This window comes from Oryctolagus cuniculus, chromosome 5 (genome assembly GCF_964237555.1).
Source record: "Oryctolagus cuniculus chromosome 5, mOryCun1.1, whole genome shotgun sequence".
NCBI classification, from domain to species: Eukaryota; Metazoa; Chordata; class Mammalia; order Lagomorpha; family Leporidae; genus Oryctolagus; species Oryctolagus cuniculus.
The window spans coordinates 41,897,314-41,922,244 of NC_091436.1; the positions used below are offsets into that span (position 1 = coordinate 41,897,314).

The 24,931-nt window shown below is 39.0% G+C and overlaps 1 protein-coding gene across 1 annotated transcript in view; it reads right to left on the minus strand.

Annotated features, from left to right (window-relative positions):
- Positions 1-10,094: 10,094 nt before the first annotated feature.
- The window catches only part of LOC138849857 (protein LEG1 homolog), a 39,230-nt gene continuing 24,393 nt past the window's right edge, over positions 10,095-24,931 (minus strand). Inside the window, exon 6 of the mRNA XM_070074911.1 lies at positions 10,095-10,201. Within this exon, the coding sequence (XP_069931012.1) occupies positions 10,095-10,201 (107 nt within the window). The remainder of the gene's footprint in view (positions 10,202-24,931) is intronic.

Here is a 24,931-nt window from a genome sequence, read left to right on the forward strand (position 1 = left end):
AATCAGAGATGAAAAAGGAAATGTAACAACAGACACCACAGAAATCAAAAGAATCATCAGAAATTACTACAAGGACTTGTATGCCAGCAAACAGGGAAACCTATCAGAAATGGATAGATTCCTGGACACATGCAACCTGCCTAAATTGAACCAGGAAGACATCGAAAACCTAAACAGACCCATAACTGAGACAGAACTTGCAACAGTAATAAAGGCCCTCCCAACAAAGAAAAGCCCAGGACCAGATGGATTCACTGCTGAATTCTACCAGACATTTAAAGAAGAACTAACTCCAATTCTTCTCAAACTATTCAAAACAATCGAAAAAGAGGGAATCCTCCCAAATTCTTTCTATGAAGCCAGCATCACCTTAATTCCTAAGCCGGAAAAAGATGCAGCATTGAAAGAGAATTACAGACCAATATCCCTGATGAACATAGATGAAAAATCCTCAATAAAATTCTCGCCAATAGAATGCAACAACACATCAGAAAGATCATCCACCCAGACCAAGTGGGATTTATCCCTGATATGCCAGGATGGTTTAATGTGCGCAAGACAATCAATGTGATACACCACATTAACAGACTGCAGAAGAAAAACCATATGATTATCTCAATAGATGCAGAGAAAGCATTTGATAAAATACAACACCCGTTCATGTTGAAAACTCTAAGCAAACTGGGTATGGAAGGAACATTCCTCAATACAGTCAAAGCAATCTATGAAAAACCCACAGCCAACATCCTATTGAATGGGGAAAAGTTGGAAGCATTTCCACTGAGATCTGGTACCAGACAGGGATTTCCACTCTCACCACTGCTATTCAATATAGTTCTGGAAGTTCTAGCCAGAGCTATTAGGCAAGAAAAAGAAATTAAAGGGATACAAATTGGGAAGGAAGAACTCATACTATCCCTCTTTGCAGATGACATGATTCTTTATTTAGGGGACCCAAAGAACTCTACTAAGAGACTATTGGAACTCATAGAAGATTTTGGCAAAGTAGCAGGGTATAAAATCAATGCACAAAAATCAACAGCCTTTGTATACACAGGCAATGCCATGGTTGAGGAAGAACTTCTAAGATCAATCCCATTCACAATAGCTACAAAAACAATCAAATACCTTGGAATAAACTTAACCAAGGACGTTAAAGATCTCTACGATGAAAATTACAAAACCTTAAAGAAAGAAATAGAAGAGGATACCAAGAAATGGAAAAATCTTCCATGCTCATGGATTGGAAGAATCAATATCATCAAAATGTCCATTCTCCCAAAAGCGATTTATAAATTCAATGCAATGCCAATCAAGATACCGAAGACCTTCTTCTCAGATCTGGAAAAATTGGTGCTGAAATTTATATGGAAGCACAGGAGACCTCGAATAGCTAAAGCAATCTTGTACAACAAAAACAAAGCCAGAGGCATCACAATACCAGATTTCAGGACATACTACAGGGCAGTTGTAATCAAAAGAGCATGGTACTGGTACAGAAACAGATGGATAGACCAATGGAACAGAATTGAAACACCAGAAATCAACCCAAACATCTACAGCCAACTTCTATTTGATCAAGGATCTAAACCCAATTCCTGGAGCAAGGACAGTCTATTCAATAAATGGTGCTGGGAAAACTGGATTTCCACATGCAGAATCATGAAGCAAGACCCTACCTTTCACCTTACACAAAAATCCACTCAACATGGATTAAAGACCTAAATCTGCGACCTGACACCATCAAGGTACTAGAGAACATTGGAGAAACCCTTCAAGATATTGGCACAGGCAAAGAGTTTCTGGAAAAGACCCGGGAGGCACAGGCAGTTAAAGCCAAAATCAACTATTGGGATTGCATCAAATTGAGAAGTTTCTGTACTGCAAAAGAAACAGTCAGGAGAGTGAAGAGACAACCAACAGAATGGGAAAAAATATTTGCAAACTATGCAACAGATAAAGGGTTGATAACCAGAATCTACAAAGAAATCAAGAAACTCCACAACATCAAAACAAACAACCCACTTAAGAGATGGGCCAAGGACCTCAATAGACATTTTACAAAAGAGGAAATCCAAATGGCCAACAGGCACATGAAAAAAGGTTCAAGGTCACTGGCAATCAGGGAAATGCAAATCAAAAGCACAATGAGGTTTCACCTCACCCCGGTTAGAATGGCTCACATTCAGAAATCTACCAACAACAGATGCTGGCGAGGATGTGGGGAAAAAGGGACACTAACCCACTGTTGGTGGGAATGCAAACTGGTCAAGCCACTATGGAAGTCAGTCTGGAGATTCCTCAGAAACCTGAAGATAACCCTACCGTTCGACCCAGCCATCCCACTCCTTGGAATTTACCCAAAGGAAATTAAATTGGCAAACAAAAAAGCGGTCTGCACCCTAATGTTTATTGCAGCTCAATTCACAATAGCTAAGACCTGGAACCAACATAAATGCCCATCAACGGTAGACTGGATAAAGAAATTATGGGATATGTACTCTTTAGAATACTATACCGCAGTAAGAAACAACGAAATCCAGTCATTTGCAAAAAAAAATGGAGGAATCTGGAACACATCATGCTGAGTGAAATAAGCCAGTCCCAAAGGGACAAATACCATATGTTCTCCCTGATCGGTGACAACTGACTGAACACCAAAAAGGAAACCTGTTGAAGTGAAAGGGACACTATGGGAAACGGTGACTTGATCAGCATAGCCCTGACTGTTAATGAACAACTTAATACATTATCCCTCTTAGTAGTTTTTTTGTCTGTTCTACTTAATATGACTGGTTTAATTCTGTAATTAATACACAGTTATTCTTAAGTGTTAAAAATTAACTGAAATGTGATCCCTGTTAAACATAAGAGTGGGAATAAGAGAGGGAAGAGATGTATAATTTGGGACATGCTCAAGCTGACTTGCCCCAAATGGTAGAGTTAAAAACATACCAGGGGATTCCAATTCAATCCCATCAAGGTGGCATGTACCAATGCCATTTCACTATTCCAAGTGATCAATTTCAGTTCACAATTGATCATAATGAAAGGACTAAGAGTCAAAGGGAGCACATAAACAAGTCTAGTACCTGCTAACACTAACCGATAGAATAAATAAAGGGGAGAGTGATCCAACATGGGAAGTGAGATACTCAGCAGACTCATAGAATGGCAGATGTCCTAAATAGCACTCTGGCCTCAGAATCAGCCCTAAAGGCATTCTGATCTGGCTGAAAAGCCCATGAGAGTATTTCATGCATGGAAAGCCAAGACACTCTGGCAAAATATCTCTGCGAGTGAGATCTCAGTGGAAAGAACAGGTTTTCAAAGAAGGAGGTACCTTTCTCTGAAGGGAGGAGAGAACCTCCACTTTGACTATGACCTTGTCTAAACAAGATAAGAATCGGAGAACTCAGAGGGCTTCCATAGCCTTGGAAACTCATGACTGGAGCATAGGGAGACTACTGATGCCAGAGACAGGAGTGTCAATTGGTAAAGTCAACAACAGGAGTCACTGTGCACTTACTCCTCATGTAGGATCTCTGTCCTTAATGTGCTGTGTATTGAGATTTAATGCTATAATGAGTACTCAAACAATATATTTCACTTTGTGTTTCTATGGGGGTGCAAACTGTTGAAATCTTTACTTAATGTATACTAAACTGATCTTCTGTAAAAAAAAAAAAATTATCAACTCCCAACTTGACTCTCACTGGGATTAAACATGACAATAGGTCTGATCTGATTTCATCATCATTTAAAAAAAATCATCTATTATTTTTCACTTTATGTTTCTGTGTGAGAGCAAACTGTTGAAATCCTTACTTAATGTATACTAAGCTGATCTTCTGTATATTAAGATAATCGAAAATGAATCTTGATGTGAATGGAAGGGGAGAGGGAGTGGGAAAGGGGAGGGTAGTGGGTGGGAGGGACGGTATGTGGGGGAAACCATTTAATCCATAAGCCATACTTTGGAAATTTATATTCATTAAATAAAAGTTAAAAAAAAAGAATGTGCAGATGAAGTGGTTGATGAAGTGCCAGAAAAGGAATTAAAGATTAATCATAAAACTATTCAAAAGCAATCAGAAGCAAATCCACAAACTAAAGAAAACCATACATGATATGAATGAAAATTTTTCCCATGAAATTGAGATTTTAATGAGAAATAAAACTGAAATATAAGAAATGAAGAATTCAATAGATAAAAATATGATGGAAAGCCTTAACAACAGACTCACAAGGCAGAAGAAAGGATATCAAGCTAGAAGCTAATTTTTGAATGTCTCTCAGTAAGACCAACAAGAAAAAGAAAAAAAAGGGAAGAAGAAATTGGAAAACTTAAAAACAGTGTTGGACATTTATGGTATAATATCAAATGACCCAATATAAAGGCTTTATGGGTTTCTGAAGGTGTGGAAAGAGATACTGGACTAGAAGGCCTATTCAGTAAAATAATTACAGAAAACATCCCAAATTTGGAGAAAGAAATGGTCGTCCAAATACAGGAAGAACATAGAACTCCTAAAAGATGTGACAGGAATGATTTTCACTATGACACATTATAGTCAAACTCTCCACAGTAAAACATAAAGAAAATATTCTAAAATGTGCACAAGAGAAACACAGATTACTTTCAAAGGATCTCCAATTAGATGCACAGGTGACTTATCAGAAACCCTACAGGCTGGAAGAAAATGGTGAGATATAGTCCAAGTCTTAAGAGAAAAAATAACTGTTGGGGCTGGCGCTGTGGCGTAGCAAGTTAAAGCCCTGGCCTGTGGTGGAATTAGAAGGCTGTGCCAAGATGGCTGCTGGCAAGCGAGTGTCAGTTACTCAGGAATGGCTTCAAAACCCACCTGGCAAAGGAGCCTGCCTGGCAACAGGCAGTGATTGGTTAGGGCATAAACCCCCCCTTGACCGGATTGGCTGCCTCGGCTATATAAGCTGCTTTACCAACTGAAATAAACAAGGCTTTGAGCTGCTTGCCTCTGGCCTGCTTTCATCCAGCTCCCGGTGTCTGTGTGGTGACTCTGCACCTCTTGCCCCCATTGTGTTCCTCCTCTCAAAATGAATCCACAGCAACATTGGCCTGAAGCACTGGCATCCCATATGGGCACAGATTCTAGTCCCAGTTGCTCCTCTTCCAATCCAGCTCTCTGCTATGGCCTAGGAAAGCAGTAGAAGATGGCCCACGTCCTTGGGCCACTGCACCCATGAGGAAGACCTGAAAGAAGCTCCTGGCTTTGGATCAGTACAGCTCCAGCTATTGTGAAATCAGAAAAGACCCCCTAAAATTTACACTGAAATGTGGCCCCTTAAAGTTTCCTAGAAATGCTATCTGGGGTACTACATGTGCTACCGGAATTTGGGGTGCCTTACAATTTCACCACGGTTTATTACTAAATCCCTGATATTAATAAGCCCAAGAGGGTTCTTGCCTAATATTTAGAGAAGAATTCTAAATACCAGCACAGATACATGAGGCAGCATGGTACATTTTAAGCTTTTATTTAGTGAAAACGATGCATAGGACAGTGAGAGCTTTATTTAAGAGAGAGGGCCCGAAGGCCATGCGCCCTGGAGGTGTGAGGCTACAGCAAGCTCCCTCCTGACAAGAGGCCAGGGAGGAAGAGCAGGGTCAGGCCACACCATGTCCGGCTTTTAACCCACTTCCAAGGGGGAGTGGTTAATTAACCTGATTGGCTAGTGGGAACCGAGGTGTGGCCAGGTAAGGGAATGAGGCCACTCAGGAGCATGGCAAAGGCATGGTCTTCCAGTTCACAAATCTAACAATTTTAACCTGTATGCCTGCCTACTTCAATTGTGGCCATCTAGGGAGTGAATCAATGGATGGAGGACCTCTTTTTCTGTCTCTAACTCTCTCTGTAACTCTGTCTTTCAAATAAATAAAATAAATCTTTAAAAAAAATAACTGTCAACCCATAAAATGTACCCTGCAAAACTCTCATTTATGAATGAAGGTGAAAAAAGACCTTCCATGATAAACAGAAATTGAAAGAATTTTTTGCCACTAGTCCAGCCTTAAAAAAGATGCTTAAGGATGTGCTACACACAAAAACACAGAAACATGATCATCAATATGAAAGAAGGTGAAAGCAGAAAATCTACAAGTATAGGTACAAAGGAAAACCAAAATAAAACAAATAGGAATGTTTATGGAAAAATGACAAGGCCAAGTCATCACTTATCAATAGTCACCTTGAATGTAAATGGTCTCAACTCTCCAGTTAAAAGACGTATACTGCAGTGGCAATCTCCATAAAATATTTTGTTCATTTTCTGGTCCAAATTTTTCAAAATACCTGGCTGTCTGGTTCAGCAGGATTTTATACATCCCCATTCTCTCAGGGATCAATAATTCACATGCTCTTCTCCACTTTAAAGTCACTGAATTCACCAGGACTCTTCATTCACAGAGTAGTTACAGATCTGAGATATTGGAAGCTCCTGCTAACATAGAAGAAATACCAGCATCTATTACACTAGCCCAGGAAGAATGGAAAGCCATGGTGCCAGAGCAGTAGACTGAGACTACAGAACAGCTTTTGTTGGGAAATAGAGCAGCAAACTGAGGAATTTTAAAAGTTTTTTTAGCCAATCAGACTATATTGAATTCCCTTTTTAAGTAACAATAGGTTAGAGATATAAATGCCTAATTAGTGAAACTTGTTTGATTCCTTTGCAGTGTAAAGTTACCAATCTGGAGTTTTCACATAATTGGGGTAAACTTATTGCTCTAAACTATAAGACTAAATCAATAGATATTTAAGAACTTTAAAGGTTCTTAATCATGTATTAACAGTCAAGTACACATTCCTCAGTGTTGCCTGTCTGGCAATTTGAACATAAAATTTATGTGTATAAGACAGTGAGAGGGGCTAGTGCTGTGGTGTAGCAGGTGAAGCCACTGTCTGCAGTGCTGGCATCCTTTATGGGCACCAGTTCGAGTCCCAGCTGCTCCACTTTCTATCTAGCTCTCTGCTATGGCATGGGAAAGCAGTAGAAGACGGCCTAAGTCCTTGGGTCCCTGCACCTGCGTGGGAGACCCAGAAGAAGCTCCTGGCTCCCGGCTCCTGGCTCCGGATAGGTGCAGCTCTGGCTGTTGTGGCCATCTGGGGAGTGAACCAATGGGAGAAAGACCTCTCCCTGCCTCTTCTTCTCTCTCTTTGTAACTTTGACTTTCAAGTAAAATAAATAAATTTTAAAAAATATAATAAAAAATAAAAAAGGCTATAGTCATCCATTATCATTGATGAATATTGTGCATTGCATTTATTGCATTGCTATACTTCTTTACAATGGCAGGACATTAGGTTTGTAGGTGCCACCGCAGCCATAAACATGTGAATACTGTAATGCACTACAACATCACAATGGCTAGGAAATGACTAGGATGTAGGAATTTTTCAGTTCCATTATAATCTTATGGGGCCACTGTCATATATGGACTCTACCATTGACTGAAACATTATTGTGTGGCATGTAACTATTTATCTCAACTTTTATCCAGTGATCTTCATATGAGAATATTTTTCATATTGTAAAGTCTATTTTGGGCCATCTTTTATCACTGGAATGAAAATAAAGCTTTAACTGAAAAATTTTAATAATGACAGACTCATGATTAGCCATATTCCAAACTATATAAAACTGCTGTCAATTTTAACTTGAGATCATTTGTTTACATCAAACATATTCACTTAAGGATAAAGAATCTTAGCCTCCCATATCTGGAAAGAAGCTCCTGAATCATTAAGTCCAGACTTTCTGGGATGATCAATTTACATCTATGTTAGTCTGTAGTCTTCAGGAAAATAGAACAAGTGAAGTGGCAATAAATGAAAAGATAGAAGATAGATATAGATTGACAGACATATATATAGAAATTATATATTATATTTCATAAATGTATATGTATATATACCTTCCATGCATAACTTCCATAGCTGTCACCATAGCCATATTGTTTTTGAGTTCATTGAGTGAATGACAAGGGTGACTGGGGAAGGAGGCTTATTTACATTCATAGAAAAGATAATTTCACCCATTTTATTATTAGAATGCTCCTCTACTGAGTTGCCAATTGGTGAACCTTCACATGGAGCACAAATATCTTCATTTCTTTGCTCACACAGGGGCAAAGCTTTGTTCCATCCAAATCTCTGCCATCCCAGCCAAATCATTGGCTACAGTCCACTAATCAGTATATAGTTGTAAGTTTGCCAATTTCTCCTTCTAAGCAAAGTGAATAATCAGAAGCACTTCTGAAATTGCAGCCCACTGTGAGAACTTCTTTTCATACCTGTCCTTTAGGGATGCCCCAGGTAGAGTCATAGTGCTGCAGCTGTGCACTTTGAACAGGTGCCGGCTGTGTCAGGCAGTTTTTGATCACTATGAAAAATACCTGAAAGAAGCTACTTACAAAGGAAAGAGATTTATTTTGCTTACATTTCCCAGGATTCACAACTTCAGGTTGAGCAGGCCTCATTGGTTTATCCATCTGGTGATGTCAGAGGATGGCAACAGCGGCATATGTCTGGAGCTGCCATAACTTGGTAAGCTTGGAAGGAGAGACGGATGGAGAGAGGGAGGGAGGATAGAAGGTGGTGGGAATCCATTCCATCTTTATAACCAACCCTCTCAAAAGGATTATCTTCTGAGGACATACCTCTAATGACCTAAGAACTTCATATTCACCCACCTCATAAACATCATAGTTAGATCAAGCCTCTGACCTCTTAGTGCCAACTTTGGTACTTAACCATCTGCATGTGTTTTGGAGCCGTATCCTATTCAAATCATAGCACCTGCACATTGTGCATGACCATCTGTTAATGATGTCAAAGTCTCTTCTTCCTTTGTCAACTGATAATGAATACATCTCCTTGAGGCCTTAGGTGCAAGTTATGAGACAGCAGGAAGTGTAATAGAAATGGATACCATGAGCATATACATTGCTTCTTAACTTACATGTACTTTCAGGAATTGCTGGAGCTCAGTAACACATATGCCACTTCTATTTGTTGGTGTTATTCTGTGCACATCTGATTTTATGGCTTGGTGGGTAATATAACACCCAGTTCTTAATAAGAAACTCAAGTTACATGATAATATGGTATCCTATGACTAAGTGTCCTAACGTCTCTATTAAGGCCTTTGATTATTCTGTAGTAAATGGACCAGAGTACTCAAGCCAAAATGAGGAATATGATACCTCCAAAGTCCGAAGAGCTTGCTAGGCTTTATGGTTCCTCTTATTGGTTGTAATAGCATCCAGATACAACTTATCCTTCATATTAGAAGGGATATCTTGATCTGCCCCCAAAGCACTGATTCGCTTGAAATTTCACTGAGGTTGAAGGTCCCTGAATTTTAACTGGTTTTATTTCCTACCCTCTGATATGCAAATGTATTACCAAAGCTGAGTAATTGCTCCTTTTTTTTAAATCACTGCTTCACTCAACATAACATAAACATAATAGACCATTGTGATACCTTATGGGAGGTAAAGACAATCAAGAGGCCAACAGACTGAAATATGACACAGGGCATAGAGTTGATAAATGCACGAAGAAGGAAAGTAAAGGTGTATTCCTACTTTTAGTACTAAAATCAAATTTCTTCAGGTGTTATCAGTCTCCTGAGACTTCTGTATCAAATTACCATAAACTGAGTAGATTACAAACAGCACTTATTTTTCATAGTTCTGGAGGCTAAGAAGTAAGAGATCAAGGTGTCTGTAAACTATGTCTGGTGAGATCCCATTTTCTCCTAGTTAGTGAAGGAAAGAACAAGCTAAATTTCTAGGATATCTCTTATAAAGGTACGAATACCATTTATCAGGTCAGAGTTTAAATGTCTAATCATTTCCCAAAGGCCCAATGTGATACTATAGATATAATATTATCACATTTAGGGATTAGACTTCAGACTATAAATCTGGGAAATGAGCAGAAGCATTCGGACCATATAAGCTGGTCTTTACTACAAGTATCAAGATTTTTTTTTAAAAAATAATGTTTTAGATCTGTAACTGAATACCAGGTACCAGAAGATGTGTTAATTTAGTCAAGTAATGAAACAGTATCAGAAATGGCAACTTCAATTGAAGTCACCACCATGTTAACATTATAGTAATACATCATCATTCTCCAAGATCCAACTTCACAAGCTAAAAAGGAGAGTTGAATGTGAGTTTTGTTGGAATCACAACCTCTGCATCTTCTAAGTTCTTTATTGTGTCACTAATCTCTATCTTCCCATTTATGTGATATTGCTTTTTACTTATTATGTTTCTAGGTAGAAACAGTTACAATGGTTTCCTCTGGGACTTCCCCACTGTAATTGTCATTCCACAGGTCAGGAAACCTGTGGAAAAGGAGGTTCTACCTCTAATGAGTACATCAATTCCACTGTGTGCTCTGAAACTGAGAAAATAACCACAGAGACCCACTGGGCTTGCTGAGAGATGGACTAGAGCTAAAACATCATTGATCTCCTGACCCGTATGAGTCCCTTTGCTGACTGGCAGACTACAGGGAATGTTAGAGCTCTTTTTAACTCCCAGATAAGGAACATTAAATGCAGAGTTTCTGCTAAATGAGCTCTAATCAATAAATTTGGCTTGACTCAACTTTGTTACTTCCACCATTACCTCACACCCTCATTAACCATTACTCCAAAGGTTCCCCAGGTTTCTGCCTGTATAAATTACAAAATGCAAGTAGTTCTTTTGGAGTACATCACAGCTTCTCATGGGTCATATTTTGTATTTCATAGTTGTAGGTCTGCTGGGACTTTAGTTAGTTATAAATCTAAAAGCAAGCCATGGAACACTCTGGAAGGGTCAGATGTGTAGCAATGAGCACAGACATAACATATGACCCCAGCAGTTGAGAGCCAGAGAAAGCATTAGCTTTGGAGAGCAAGGTGAGATCAGACTGCAGCAGCCCATGCCACTAGTGATATAGCTGGAGGGAAAGCCTGGCAGAGACTAGACTGTCTGAGTCTGGCCTGGGGCCTTAAGGGGGACAGGGTACCCACTAATTCAGCAAGAAAATGGGGCAGGTTTCTCACTCCACATGACCCCCATTATGGTGCCAGGCAGTTGGCTAAGAGAAGGCAGATTCCATTTTGGACCTAAGTAACAGCTGCAGCAGCTCTTGTGCACACGCCCAGCGGCTGGCTGGGATAAGACACCAGCTTGACAGCAGTAGTTGTGGCAGCAGCTGGGATGTGTGCACCTGCAACCAGCAGGGAGAAGGTACCATTCTGACATCAGTATAGGATGTAGAGGCTCTTGTGCATGTCTTGCAATAAGCAGAGGTGTGATTGTAAAATAGATGTTGTAGCCAGAAGGTTTTGTGCATGCCTGTGATCCAGAGATTTTATCAGAGGGAAAAATCTGCATTTCCCACTGACTTTGAGTCTCACTGGGATGACTGACAGGAGGCTGGACACCCATGTAGGACTGTGAGGTGCCTACAGCCTCTCAACATATCACAGGCTCCTATGTGGAGCACCCACAAACAGCTGGCTGTGGGAACATCTCTGCTTCTCCATGGATGGAAAAGGCCAGTAGGGAGAACTGGATCCTCTGCACTCCATTACTGTGAGATTCTTGTGTGCTGACTGTGGGAACTCTGTGACTATGTGAGAGGGTGCAAGGTGTAGGTGGGTCTCTGGGCAATCACTGTGTGTGTCCCCACATGCTCAGAACTTCATGATTGCCTGGGGTAGATAAATGAGGCAGGATCAGTGTTCACACTGAGAACTGCACAGATCCTTGTGTGGCTCCTGTAGCAGCATGGATAAGTATTGCACCCACTGTGGGCTAACGTGAGCACTGATCACTTTGGAAGAGAGGAGCTGAGGCTATGAATACACCAACAGAGGTGATTATACCCTCCTTCCTGCTAACAAGAGGAGATCTACCACACCAAAGTTGGGTGTTACTAGAGTACTAACCAGAGCTTCCTGGCCACGCTCAGAAGATGCCATTGGGTATTCACTGAAGGAATAGACACCCCACTAAGCCACAGAGGCATAGTTCAGATGTAAAAGTCATCAGAGGATAAAACCAGCAAGCATAACCACGTGTGCATAAAAATAAATGCAGAAATTCAAGAAACAAAAATAAGGATGACAATATGACCTCACAAATAAAATAACAATACTGCAATGTAAGAATGTGAAGAAGAGATTAATGAAATGCCTGAAGTGGAATTCAAAAGATTAATCATAGGATTACTCAGAAGCAATGAGAAGCAAATCATAGGTTAAGGAAATCTATACATGACATGGATGAGAAATTTTCCTGTGGAATTGAGAATTTGAAGATAAATGATACTGAAAGATTAGAAATGGAGAATTCAAAATGGCAGAAATGAGAGGGAGCTTACTGCTCTAAGCTAGGGTAAAATAGTTTTAAAAAATGGAGAGAACGCAAGTTAGGAAGAAAACTGCAGTGGAAATTCCATGAAAGGAAGAGGGAAACTGTAGATTTACATGGAGTGTATGAGTGTATGGACACACAAGATGAGCAAGGACACAACACAGGCCTCAAACAGCCAAGAGCCTGAATGCCTAAATGGAATGTGAGGTGAGACCAGACTGCAACAGCCAATGCCACTGGATATATAGCTGGGGGGAGGGACTGGAAAGAGCTCATCCTGGAGCTCTGTGGGGGACAGGGTAGCTGCCAAGATAGAGGCAAAAGAGGCATGTTTCTCTTTCCCCATTCCCCCAACAACAGTGCCCAGCAACCAACTGAGAAGAGACACCTGATTCTACCAAGGAGGAATGATAGGAAGCTGGGAACTCATGTATGACTGTAAGGTGCCCTCAGCCTCCCAATGCATCATAGGCTCTGGGCTCAAACTGCATAGCTAGAGCACCCAAAGGCTGCTGGATCTGGGAGAATCTCTGGTTCCCTGTGGACAAAACAAACAGGTATAGCAGAGCAGATCCTTAGCACTTTATGACTATGGGAGCCTTGTGTGCTGAGACCATGGGAACGCTCTGAAAGCACAAGAAGGTGCAAGGTGTGTCTGGGTCTCTGAGCAATCACTGTGAGCAGCTCCACATGCCAGAGTTCCCTAATTTGGCGGGGTGAATAATTGCAACAAGATCCATGCTCACACTGAGGACTGCAAAGATCATTTCTGCAGGTCTTACAGCAACACAGAAGAGAATTGCACTCACTGTGGGCTAACACCTAGGCATTCTTCACTTTGGAAGAGAGGGGGTGAGAATGTGTCTATGCAAAGAGCTAATAAAAAGAGATCTACGATGTCTAACTTGCATGTTACTCTGGATACTCAAATGACCCTGGAGTATTGACCATTCCTGGCCATACCCAGCATGCACCTCTGGGTAATTACAGAAAGAGAAGACACTCCACTAAATCAAAGAGGCAAACGGTGACTTGATCAGCCCTTGCCCTGACTGTTGATGAACAACTTAATACGTTATCCCTCTTAGTATTTTGTTTGTTTGTTTTACTTAATACTTTTGGTTGAATACTGGAATCAATACACAGTTATTCTTAAATGTTGAAACTTAACTGAAAAGTGATCACAGTTAAATATAAGAGTGGGAATAAGAGAGGGAAGAGATGTGCAATTCGGGACATGCTCAAGCTGACTTACCTCAAATGGTAGAGTTAGAAACATACCAGGGGATTCCAATTCAATCCCATCAAAGTGGTATGTACCAATGCCATCTCACTAGTCCCAGTGATCAATTTCTGTTCACAATTGATCATAATGATAGGACTAAGAACCAAAGGGATCACATAAACTATACTAGTGTCTGCAAATACTAACCGACAGAATAAAAAAGGGAGAGAACGATCCAACATGGGAAGTGAGATACACAGCAGACTCATAGAATGGCAGATGTCCTAAACAGCACTCTGGCCTCAGAATCAGCCCTTAATGCATGCGGATTTGGCTGAAAAGCCCATGAGAGTATTTCAGGCATGGAAAGCCAAGACACTCTGGAAAAAAAAATGACCTAAATGAAAGATCTCTGTGAGTGAGATCCCAATGTAAAGAACAGGTCTTCAAAGAAGGAGGTACCTTTCTCTGAAGGGAGGAGAGAACTTCCATTTTGGCTACAACCTTGTCTAAACAAGATAAGAGTCGGTGAACTCAAAAGGCTTCCATAGCTTTGGCAGCTCATGACAAGAGCCTAGGGTGATTACTGAGGCCATAAACAAGAGTGTCAATTTGTTAAGTCAGCAACAGGAGTCACTGTGCACTTACTCCTCATGTAGGATCTCTGTCCTTAATGTGCTGTACATTGTGATTTAATGCTATAACTAGTACTGAAACAGTATTTTTCACTTTGTGTTTCTATGTGGGTTCAAACTGTTGAAATATTTACTTAATATATGCTAAACTGATCTTCTGTATATAAAGAGAAACGAAAATGAATCTTGATGTGAATGGAAGGGGAGAGGGAGTAGGAAAGGGGAGGGTTGCGGGTGGGAGGGAACATAAGGGGGGGGAGCCATTGTAATCCATAAGCCGTACTTTGGAAATTTATATTCATTAAATAAAAGTTTAAAAAAAAGCTATCAGAGGAATAAAAAAAAAAATTTCCACAAACGCCTAAAAATAAATAAAGAAAATCAAGAAACAAGAATAAGGAAGTCAACATGAACCCTGTCCCTAAAGAAACAAAATAATGCTAAGAAATAAGAATTTAAATATGAAGAAAGTGATGAAATGCCAGAAATGGAATTCAAAAGATTAATTTTAGGATTAGTTAAAATCAATCAGATGCAAATTCATGAATTAAAGAAAAACATATAAGACATGAATGAATAATTTTCCCATTAGATTAAGACTTTAAAGAAAAATCAAAATGAAATATTAGAAATGAAGAACTCAATAGACTGAATAAAAAAAGAGGTGGAAAACCTTAACAAAAGATTGGATGAGGAAAAGGAAGAACATCTGCATTAGATATAAATCTTTGGAAATCTGACAGACCAAAAAAAAAAAAAAGAGAGAGAAGAATAACAAATTAGAAAAATTGTATCACACAACCTAACATACGAGTATTAGGAGTTTATGAAGGCGTGGAAAGAGAATGGATGCCGGCGCCGCGGCTCACTAGGCTAATCCTCCACCTAGCGGCGCCGGCACACCGGGTTCTAGTCCCGGTCGGGGCGCCGGATTCTGTCCCGGTTGCCCCTCTTCCAGGCCAGCTCTCTGCTGTGGCCAGGGAGTGCAGTGGAGGATGGCCCAAGTGCTTGGGCCCTGCACCCCATGGGAGACCAGGAGAAGCACCTGGCTTCTGCCATCGGATCAGCGCAGTGCGCCGGCTGCAGCGCGTCAGCCGCGGCGGCCATTGGAAGGTGAACCAACGGCAAAGGAAGACCTTTCTCTCTGTCTCTCTCTCTCTCACTGTCCACTCTGCCTGTCAAAAAAAAAAAAAAAAAAAAGAGAGAGAGAGAATGGATTAGAATGCCTAGCTATTGAAATAATTACAGAAAGTTTCTCCCAATTTGGAGAAAGAAGGGGACATCCAAAACCCATCTAATTGCTAACTACAATAAACACACCTCACTAACAAAGATACCCAAAGAGTGAAAGTGAAATAATGGAAAAGGTTATTCAATGCGAAAGGAAAGCAAAAAGAATTTTAAAAACCTTATGTAGCCATCCTAATATCAGACAATAAGACTTTAACACAAGCATTGTGAAAAGAGACAAAGAAGGGCATTATGTAATGTTTAAGGGATCAGTTCAACAAGAAGATGTGCTATAATAAATGTACAAGCACCCAATTACAAGGTGCCTGGCTATATAAAAGAAATACTAATGGACCTAAAGGGACACATAGATGCAATACAAGAGGAATGGGGGACTTCAACACCACATTTTCAGAAATGGACAGATCCACCAGATATAAAATCAATAAAGTAACGACAGAGCTAATTGATACTATGGACAAAATGTACCTAACTGATAATTTATGGAACTTTTCATCCCACAGTTGCAGAATACTTATTCCACTCACCAGTTCATGGAGCTTTCTCCAGGACAGACCACAGGCTAGGCCAAAACAAGTCTCAGCAAATTCAAAAAAATCAAGATCATACATGCATCTTCTCTGACCTCAATGGATTGAAGCTAGGAATCAACAACTCAAGAATCTCTAGAATATATGAAAACACATGGAGACTGAACATCCTATTCCTGAATTAACAGTGGATGATAAACAAAATCAAAAGAGAAATAAAAGAATTTCTGGAAATGAATGAAGATGACAATATAATACATAAAACCTATGGGATGTAGCAAAACTTTGTTAAGAGGAAATTTTATAGCAATTGGTGTCTACATCAAGAAATTGGAAAAGCACCAAATAAATGAGCTATCAGTGCATCTCAAGGACCTAGCAACACAACAACAAACCAATCCCAAAATTAGTAGGAAGAAATAATTAAAATTAGAGAAAAAATAAACAAAATTGTAACTAAAAATAAAACAGTACAAAAAGACCACTGACATGAAGAGTTTTTTTCTTTTTCTCTCTCTCTTTTTTTTTTTTTTTTTTTTTACAAAATAAATCAAATAGATACGACATTGGGTCAAAGAACAACAGCAACAAAAACAAAAAACCCTAGGGGAAGTCCTAAATCAATAAAATAAGAGATGAAAATGGAAATGTAACAAAAGATACCACAGAAGAAAACAAGAATCATTAGGAATTACTACAAAAAGCTCTAAGCCTACAAATCTGGAAAACTAGAAGAAATAGAAATGATTCCTGGAAACATACAGTCTCCCAAAAGTGAGCCATGAACTCACAGAAAACCTAAAGAGACTGATAACCAAGATGAAGATTGAGGCAGTATTGAAGACCCTCCCATCATAGAACAGCCCAGGACCAGATGGCTTCACTGCTCAATTCTACCAGACATTTAGAGAACTAATTCCAGTTCTTTTCAATCTATTCAAAACAATTGAAAGGGTAAGAATCCTTCCAAACTCCTTTTAAGCCAGCATGACCTTAATTCCTAAACCAGAAAAAGAACAGAAAAAGTGAAAAACAGGCCAATACCTCTGGTGAACACATACATAAAAATTATCAACAAAATATGAGCCAATCAAATACAATTCATCAGAATAATCATTCACCTGGACCACGTTGGATTTATCCCTACTACGCAAGGATAGTTCAGCATTTGCAAATCAATAAATGTAATATATCATATGAACAAACTAAAGAACAAAAACCATATGATTATCTCAGTAGATGCAGAGAAAGCATTTGATAAAATACAACATGCTTTAATCAAAATGGGTATAGAAGGGACATTTCTGAAGACTATGAATGCAATTTATGACAAACCCACAGCTAGCTTCTTATTGAAAGGGAAAAAGTTGGAGAAATCTGGAACCAAGACAAGGATGCCCACACTGTATAACTCTGCCTTTAAAATAAATAAATAAGTCTTTTTAAAAAATACTTAAAAATTATATATAGAAAGAATGTATCTCAACACAACATAGGCTACATATGACACTCCTTCATCCTATGTACTAATAGAAGTAGAACACCTAAAATTGTTTTTTTTTTCCCTATATGAGGGACAAGACAAGGAGTTATAGCCAGAGCAGTGAGTGAAAAAAATAATAATAAGCATCAAACAGCAAAGGATGTAAACTAAGCCCTACTTGCAGAAAATAGAATTTTATATACAGGAAAACCTATAGATTCCTAAAAAAATCCAAATTCAGAAATGTTTCCAGATACAAAATCAATGTAGAAAATCAGTAGCTTTTCATATACACTGATAATGAAATTGCTGAGAAAGAGATCAAGAATGTAAACATGTCACAATAGTTTTGAAAAATACAGAGAAATAAAATTAAGGAAGGAAATGAATGACCTCTGAAATGTGAATTATCAAACACTGATGAAAAAATTGAAAAAGACACAAAAATGAAAAGATAGTCCATGTTCATTTATCAAAACTGTTGTTAAATTGTTTGTATTCTTCAAGACAATACACAGAATGAATACAACACCCATCAAAATGCTCATGACATTCTTCACAGAACTAGAAGGAACAATCACAAAATAAATGTAAAACCACAAAAGTGTCAAAATAATAAAAGAAATACTAAGAAGAAAAAGACAAAACTGGAGGCATTACAATTCCCAATTTAAAAGAATACTACAAAATTATAGTAACTAAAAAAGCATGGTAGCCAGAACAACAACAAAATCCACATAGGTCAATGGAACAGAAGGAAGAACCACAAATAAATCCACATAGTTATATTCTTGTTTTATGATAATGGTAACAAGAACATACAATGGAGAAAACAAATCTCTTTGATTAATGGTGCAGAAAAATCTAAATATCCATATGCAGAGGAAAAAAACAGTTTCATCTTTCTCATTAAATACAAAAATCAACTCAAAGTGTATCAAAGACTTAAATGTAAAACCTGAAGTTATGATATTATCAGAAGAAAACATAGGAAGAATCCTTCAGGGCATTGATTTAGGCAAGATTTTTGGATATGACCGAAAAAGGACAGACAACAAAAGAAAACATTGGCAAATAGGATTACATTAAACTAAGAGGGTTCTGTACATAAAAGGAAAGAATCAAGAGAATGAAGAGACAAAGTAAAGGATGAGAGAAAATATTTTCAAAATATCCATTGGACCAGGATTAACATTCAGAATATATAAGGAACTGAAATAATTAAACAGTAAAAGCAAAACAAAGCAATTAAGAACTATTGCCAAAACCCACAAGTAGTCTGTTATAAAAACTGGCAAATGATTTAAGCAGACAATTCTCAAACAGGATATACAAATTGCCAAGTATATGGAAACATGCTTCACCCAATCAATCATCAGGGAAACGCAAAGGAAAATGACAATAAGATACTATCTCACCCATTAGAATAGATATTATCTAAAAGGCGAGAAAGAACAAATGTTAATGAGGATACAGAGAAACTAAGATTTTCATTCACTGTCAGTGGGAATACAAATTATTAGAGCCATTATGGAAAGCAGTATGATGTTTCATCAAAAAAAAAAAAAAACCAGAAATGGAAATACCATATGATTCAGCAATCCCACTATTATATTAGGAATTAAAATCAGTATAATGAAGAGTCTCATGCTTGTTGCCATACCATTCACAATAGTCATAATAGGAAATCAACCCTGGTGGCCATCAACAGATGAATGAACAAAAGCATATATACCAAAGGAAATATCATGCAACCACAACAAAGAATGCAATCTTTTCATGTGCTGTCACTGGAGGATGTCACTGAAGGACATTAAGTGAAATAACTCAGGCACAGAAAGAGAAATACCAAATATTCTTACATGTTGAAGCTAAAAAATAATCTCATAGAAGTATGGGATACAAATAGTGGCTATCATAAACAGGGAAGGATGTGGGATAAGGGGGTTGGAGAAAGGATGGTTAGTGGATACAGAGGTGCAGTTCAATATGAGGAATACCTGATAATGTACTATAGCACAATGAGATAAGTATGGTCGAAAACGGTTTATGAATACTTCAAATAGCTAAATAGAGAGGATTTGAATATTCCCAACACCAACAAATGATAAATGCCTATGAAGATATATATGTATGCCAGTCCCCCTGTTGTGATCATTACACATCGTACACATGAATTAAAATACCACATTAAGCTTCATTAATATGTATAATTATTTTTTCCATTAAAAATAAAAATATTTTTTATTTGTATATTGTAACAAATATATGCAAGTGATCAACCAACATATGAAAAGATGGTCAACATCACTAATAACTAGAGAAATTCAAACTGAAACTATAATGAGGTATCAAGTCATACTCTCTGGATTACCTACTATCAAAAACATGGAAAATAATAAATGTTCACGAGGATGTAGAGAAATTGGAACTCTAAGGTATTATTGATGGAAATGTAAATTGTAGCCACTGTAGAAATAGGCACAGAATGTCCTCAAAAAATGAAAAATAGAATTATTACATGATACAGTAATCCTACTTTTGTGTTTATGTTCAAGATAATTGAAAGCAGGATTTTGAGGAAATATTTGTAAACCCACATTTGTCAATTATTTACAATAGCAAAGAGATAGAAGTAGCACAATTTCAAATTTTGCTCTTTTTAAATAGAAAAAGTAGTTAAAAACAGTAAGGGATTAAATGACATTAACAGCATTAATAAATTACTTAACTGAGACTTATATATCACTATGCGATACACCAGAACACATATTCTTCTCAAGCACATGGAGAATTCACAAAGATATTTGCTAAAATGTAAAACAAGTCTCAGTAAATTTAGAAAACCTTGCAGAGAAACTTTGCTCTCTTATTACATTAGAAGTAAATTAAATAGCAGGGCTGGCTATTTAACGTGGCACAGCAGGTTAATGCCTTGGCCTGAAGTGCTAGTTCGAGACCTGGCTGCTCCACTTCCGATTCAGTGGCCTGGGATAGCAGTGGAGGATGGTCCAAGTCCTTGGACCCCTGTACCTACGTGGGAGACCCGGAAGAAGCTCCGGGCTCCTGGTTTCGGAATGGTGCAGCTCCGGCTGTTGCGGCTATCTGGGGAGTGAACCAGCAGAAGGAAGACCTCTCTCTCTCTCTCTCTCTCTCTCTCTCTCTCTTCCTCTCCTCTCTGTGTACCTCTGACTTTCAAATAATAAATAAATCTTTAAAAAAATAAGTAAATTAGATAGCAATCATACGATATATCTGTAATATTTATAAATGTTTCCAAATTAGCCAGCACAGAAATAATTCATGAACAAAAGAAGAGTGGAGAAGGAAAATACAGAACAAAAACTAATGTTCAAATATAGTATGTAATGCTTTAAATTTTTATAGACATCCTGTTAAAATGATTAAAGGTATCTAAAATACCATTAGTGGGCAAACTAGTAACGAAAAATTGACATAAAGAATATTTTTAACACTATTTTTTTTCCTAACTAGAAAAGATATGGGATTTATAAGAAACAGAGATATAATGGCACCTTAACCCTGTTGTTTTACAACATCAGTAATAAGAGTAAATTCATGGGGGCCGGCACCGTGGCTCACTTGGTTAATCCTCCTCCTGCGGTGCCAGCATCCCATATAGGCGCTGGGTTCTAGTCCCGGCTGCTCCTCTTCCAGTCCATCTCTATGCTGTGGCCTGGGAGGGCAGCGGAGGCTGGTCTAAGTGCTTGGGTCCCTGAACCTGCATGGGAGACCAGGAAAAGGCACCTGGCTCCTGGCTATGGATTGGCACAGTGCTGGCCATAGCAGCCATTTGAAGAGTGAACCAATGGAAGGAAGACTTTTCTCTTTGTCTCTCTCTCTCTCACTGTCTATACCTCTACCTGTCAAATAAAAAAAAGAGTAAATTCATGAAGCACAGAAAAGAAGAGCAAGAATTCAAGAGAAAGATCTAGTAAACATTTGAATTTGGAATGCCTCAAACTCAAAAGGGTTCACAGTGCTTATAAGCACTCTCAATATATTCATCCTTTAAATAGTTCAAATCTTTATTTCATTTCTAATTTTATCCAGAGATAAAAACCCAATTCACTACATAATTTATCTTATTAATTTCAGCTTTCAAGTATTCAAGTAATGCAAACCCAATATTTTTTTTGTGTGTGGCAACAACACACTATAGTCTGAGCTTAAAAGACAGGGAAAATTATTTTAAAATAACTGATACACTCTTCTGCCCAAAGACATAAGAATGAAAACCTAACACTGTAATCACACAATAAGAAAGGGAAGAAAAAAAAAAAGATGGTCTAATTTAATCAATCTCTTCTTTTCAAAAAGATTCAAAAGCCTTAATATCTGGCTAGATCCCCATTAACAGGATTAACTGAAATCTAAGGAACAACTGAAGAAAAAAACAGGGTAAGTTCAAGTTCCCTGCCATTTTTCTATAAATGTTCCTGTTTACTTTGGTTTTCCTTTGTACTTTTATTGGGAGATTTTTATAACTTCACTTTCTTTCATAGTGATGACCATGTTTCTGTGTGTAACTTATCTTTAAGCATCTTTTGTAAGGCTGGAGTAGTAGTGACAAATTCTTTCAATTTCTGTTATGGAATGTTCTTATTTCACCTTAATTAATAAATGAAAGCCTTGCATGGTACAGTATTCTGGGTTGACAGTGGTTTTCTCCTAAGACTTGGAATGTATTTCTCCATCTATCCTAGCCTGTAGGGTTTCCTATGAGAAGTCAGCTGTGAGTCTAATAGGAGATCCTCTGAAAGTAATCTGGTATTTCTGTAGTGCACATTTTAGAATCTTTTCTTTATGTTTTACTATGGAGAGTTTGAATACAGTGTGTCATGGAGAGGATCTTTTCTGGTCATGTCTATTAGGAGTTCTATGTGATTCCTGTACTAGGACCTCCCTTCTTTCTCCAAATTAGGGAAGAATTCTTTAATTACTTCACTAAAAAGGCCTTCTAATCCATCCTCTCTTTCCATGTCTTCAGGAACTCTTAAGACCCTTATGTTGGGCCCCGTGATAGTATCCCATAAATCTCCAACACTATTTTTAGTTTTCTCATTTCTTCTTCTTCTTCTTCTTCTTCTTCTTCTTCTTCTTCTTCTTCTTCTTCTTCTTCTTCTTCTTCTTCCTCTTCCTCTTCCTCTTCCTCTTCCTCTTCCTCTTCCTCCTCCTCCTCCTCCTCCTCCTCCTCCTCCTCCTCCTCCTCCTCCTCCTCCTCCTCCTCCTCCTCTTCTTCTTCTTCTTTTGGTCTGACTGTAAAAGTTCCAGCAATTTGTCTTCTACCTCAGATATTCTTTCTTCTGCCTCACCACATCTGTTGCTAAGGCTTTCCACCTCATTTTTTTTTTTGACAGGTAGAGTTATGGACAATGAGAAAGAGACAAAGGTCTTCTTTCCATTGGTTCATTCCCCTAATGGCCGCTAAGGCTGACACTGCGCTGATCTAAAGCCAAGAGATGGGTGCTTCCTCCCGGTCTCTCATGCGGGTGCAGGGATCCAAGTGCTTGGGCCATCCTCCACTGCCCTCCCGGGCCACAGCAGAGAGCTGGACTGGAAGAGGAGCAACCAGGACTAGTACCCAGTGCCCCAATCGGGACTAGAACCCAGGGTGCCAGCGCCACAGGCAGAGGATTAGCCAAGTGAGCCATGGCACCGGCTGTCCACCACATTTTTATTTGATTCATTGAATTCTTCACTTCCAATATTTCATTTTGATTTATCTTGAAGATCTCAATTTCATGTGAAAAATGTTCATTTATGTCATCTATGGATTTCTTCTGATTACTTCTAAGTAATCCAGTGATCAATTTTTTGAAATCTATTTCTGGCATTTCTTCAACATCTTTCTTCATTTTCACATTCTACTGTTGAAGTGTTGCTGTGTTCCTTTGGAGGCATCATATTGTCTTCCTGATTCTTATTTCTTGAGTTGCTGCATTTATTTGGGGGCATTTGTGGAGATAGTTCTTGTTGTTGGTGTTTTCCCTCATGATGGCTTTGATCTCTGATCTGTAGATTAGTAAAATGTCTGCTATTTCAGTGACTACCCTGAGGTGTGTGCTGAGTGTGGCCAGGGAGCTTTGTTCAGTGCTCCAAAGTGAGGGGAGTGTCCAAGGAAACACTCAGATTTAGTGTGGTAAATCTCTTCTTTTTTTTTTTTTTTTTCCTCAGAGGGGAGGATTAATCTGCTCCTTCCTCTGAGGAGACCAGTGCCTGGTTGCTAGCCCCGGTGGGCATAATATTCATTTGCACTGCCACAAGAACCACACAAAGGATCTGTGCAGTCCTTGGTGTGAGTATGGATCCCTCAGCAATGACCCTCATCAGGGAATCCTGGGGCCCTAAGCATGTGGAGCCACCCACAGTGAGTATCTAAAGGCCCAGCCACACCCTACACCCTCACACACTGCAGCCACAGTATTTTCAGAGTCCCAGAACAAAAGGCTCCCACAGTCATGAGAACCAAGCCCCCTGTCAATTCTCCCAGCCAGACTCAGAAGTCTTCACTCAGCTGGTTGCTGGGTGTGAGGACATGAGCTAGCATAGCTGTTATGTATATACAAAATGGGCCTACTCTCTCACAGCTAGTTACAGGACACTGGTGCTGGGTGGTCAGTCAGGAAAGAGAAATGTGCCCCCTTCTTTTTCCTTCCATATTGGCAGGTACACTGTCCCCTACAGGGCTCCAAGTCATATTCACTCCAGGTTCTTCAGCAACTTTATCACCAGTGGCTTGAGCTGCTGCTGTCTCATCTCACTCTCCAAAGCTAATGTTGAGGCTTTTGGCTGCTGGGCTGCTTAGCTGGGCATGTCCACACTCTCCTTGTAGATCCATAGTGTCCCTCTCATTTGCCTCAAGATTCCTCTGCTGTTTTCTCCCTAACTCTGCCCTGAGATTGGACTCTCTCCACATGTTTTTAACTATCTTCCCCTAGAGTAGAGCAGTAAGTGCCCTCCCTATGCTTCCATCTTGGTCCAGACTCTAATGACATTTTCATTATGAAACGTCCCTCTTCTTCCTTGGGAACATTCTATATAAAGTTGACATTTCTGATTTTAATAGAGCCATTCTATTTCCTGTGCCTAGTGATTGCATATTACAAATTTTCTTTAAGACACTTTTATCGGGTCCTAGCTAGTGTCCTTATATTTAAAGTAGCAGTTTTTAAAAAGAATTTAAATTCCTTTTTTTAAAAAGATTTTTATTTATTTATTTTGACAGGTAGAGTTACAAACAGTGAGAGAGAAACAGAGAGAAAGGTCTTCCTTCCGTTGGTTCACTCCCCAAATGGCCGCTACGGCTGGTGCTGTGCCAATCCGAAGCTAGGAGCCAGGTGCCTCTTCCTGGTCTGCCAT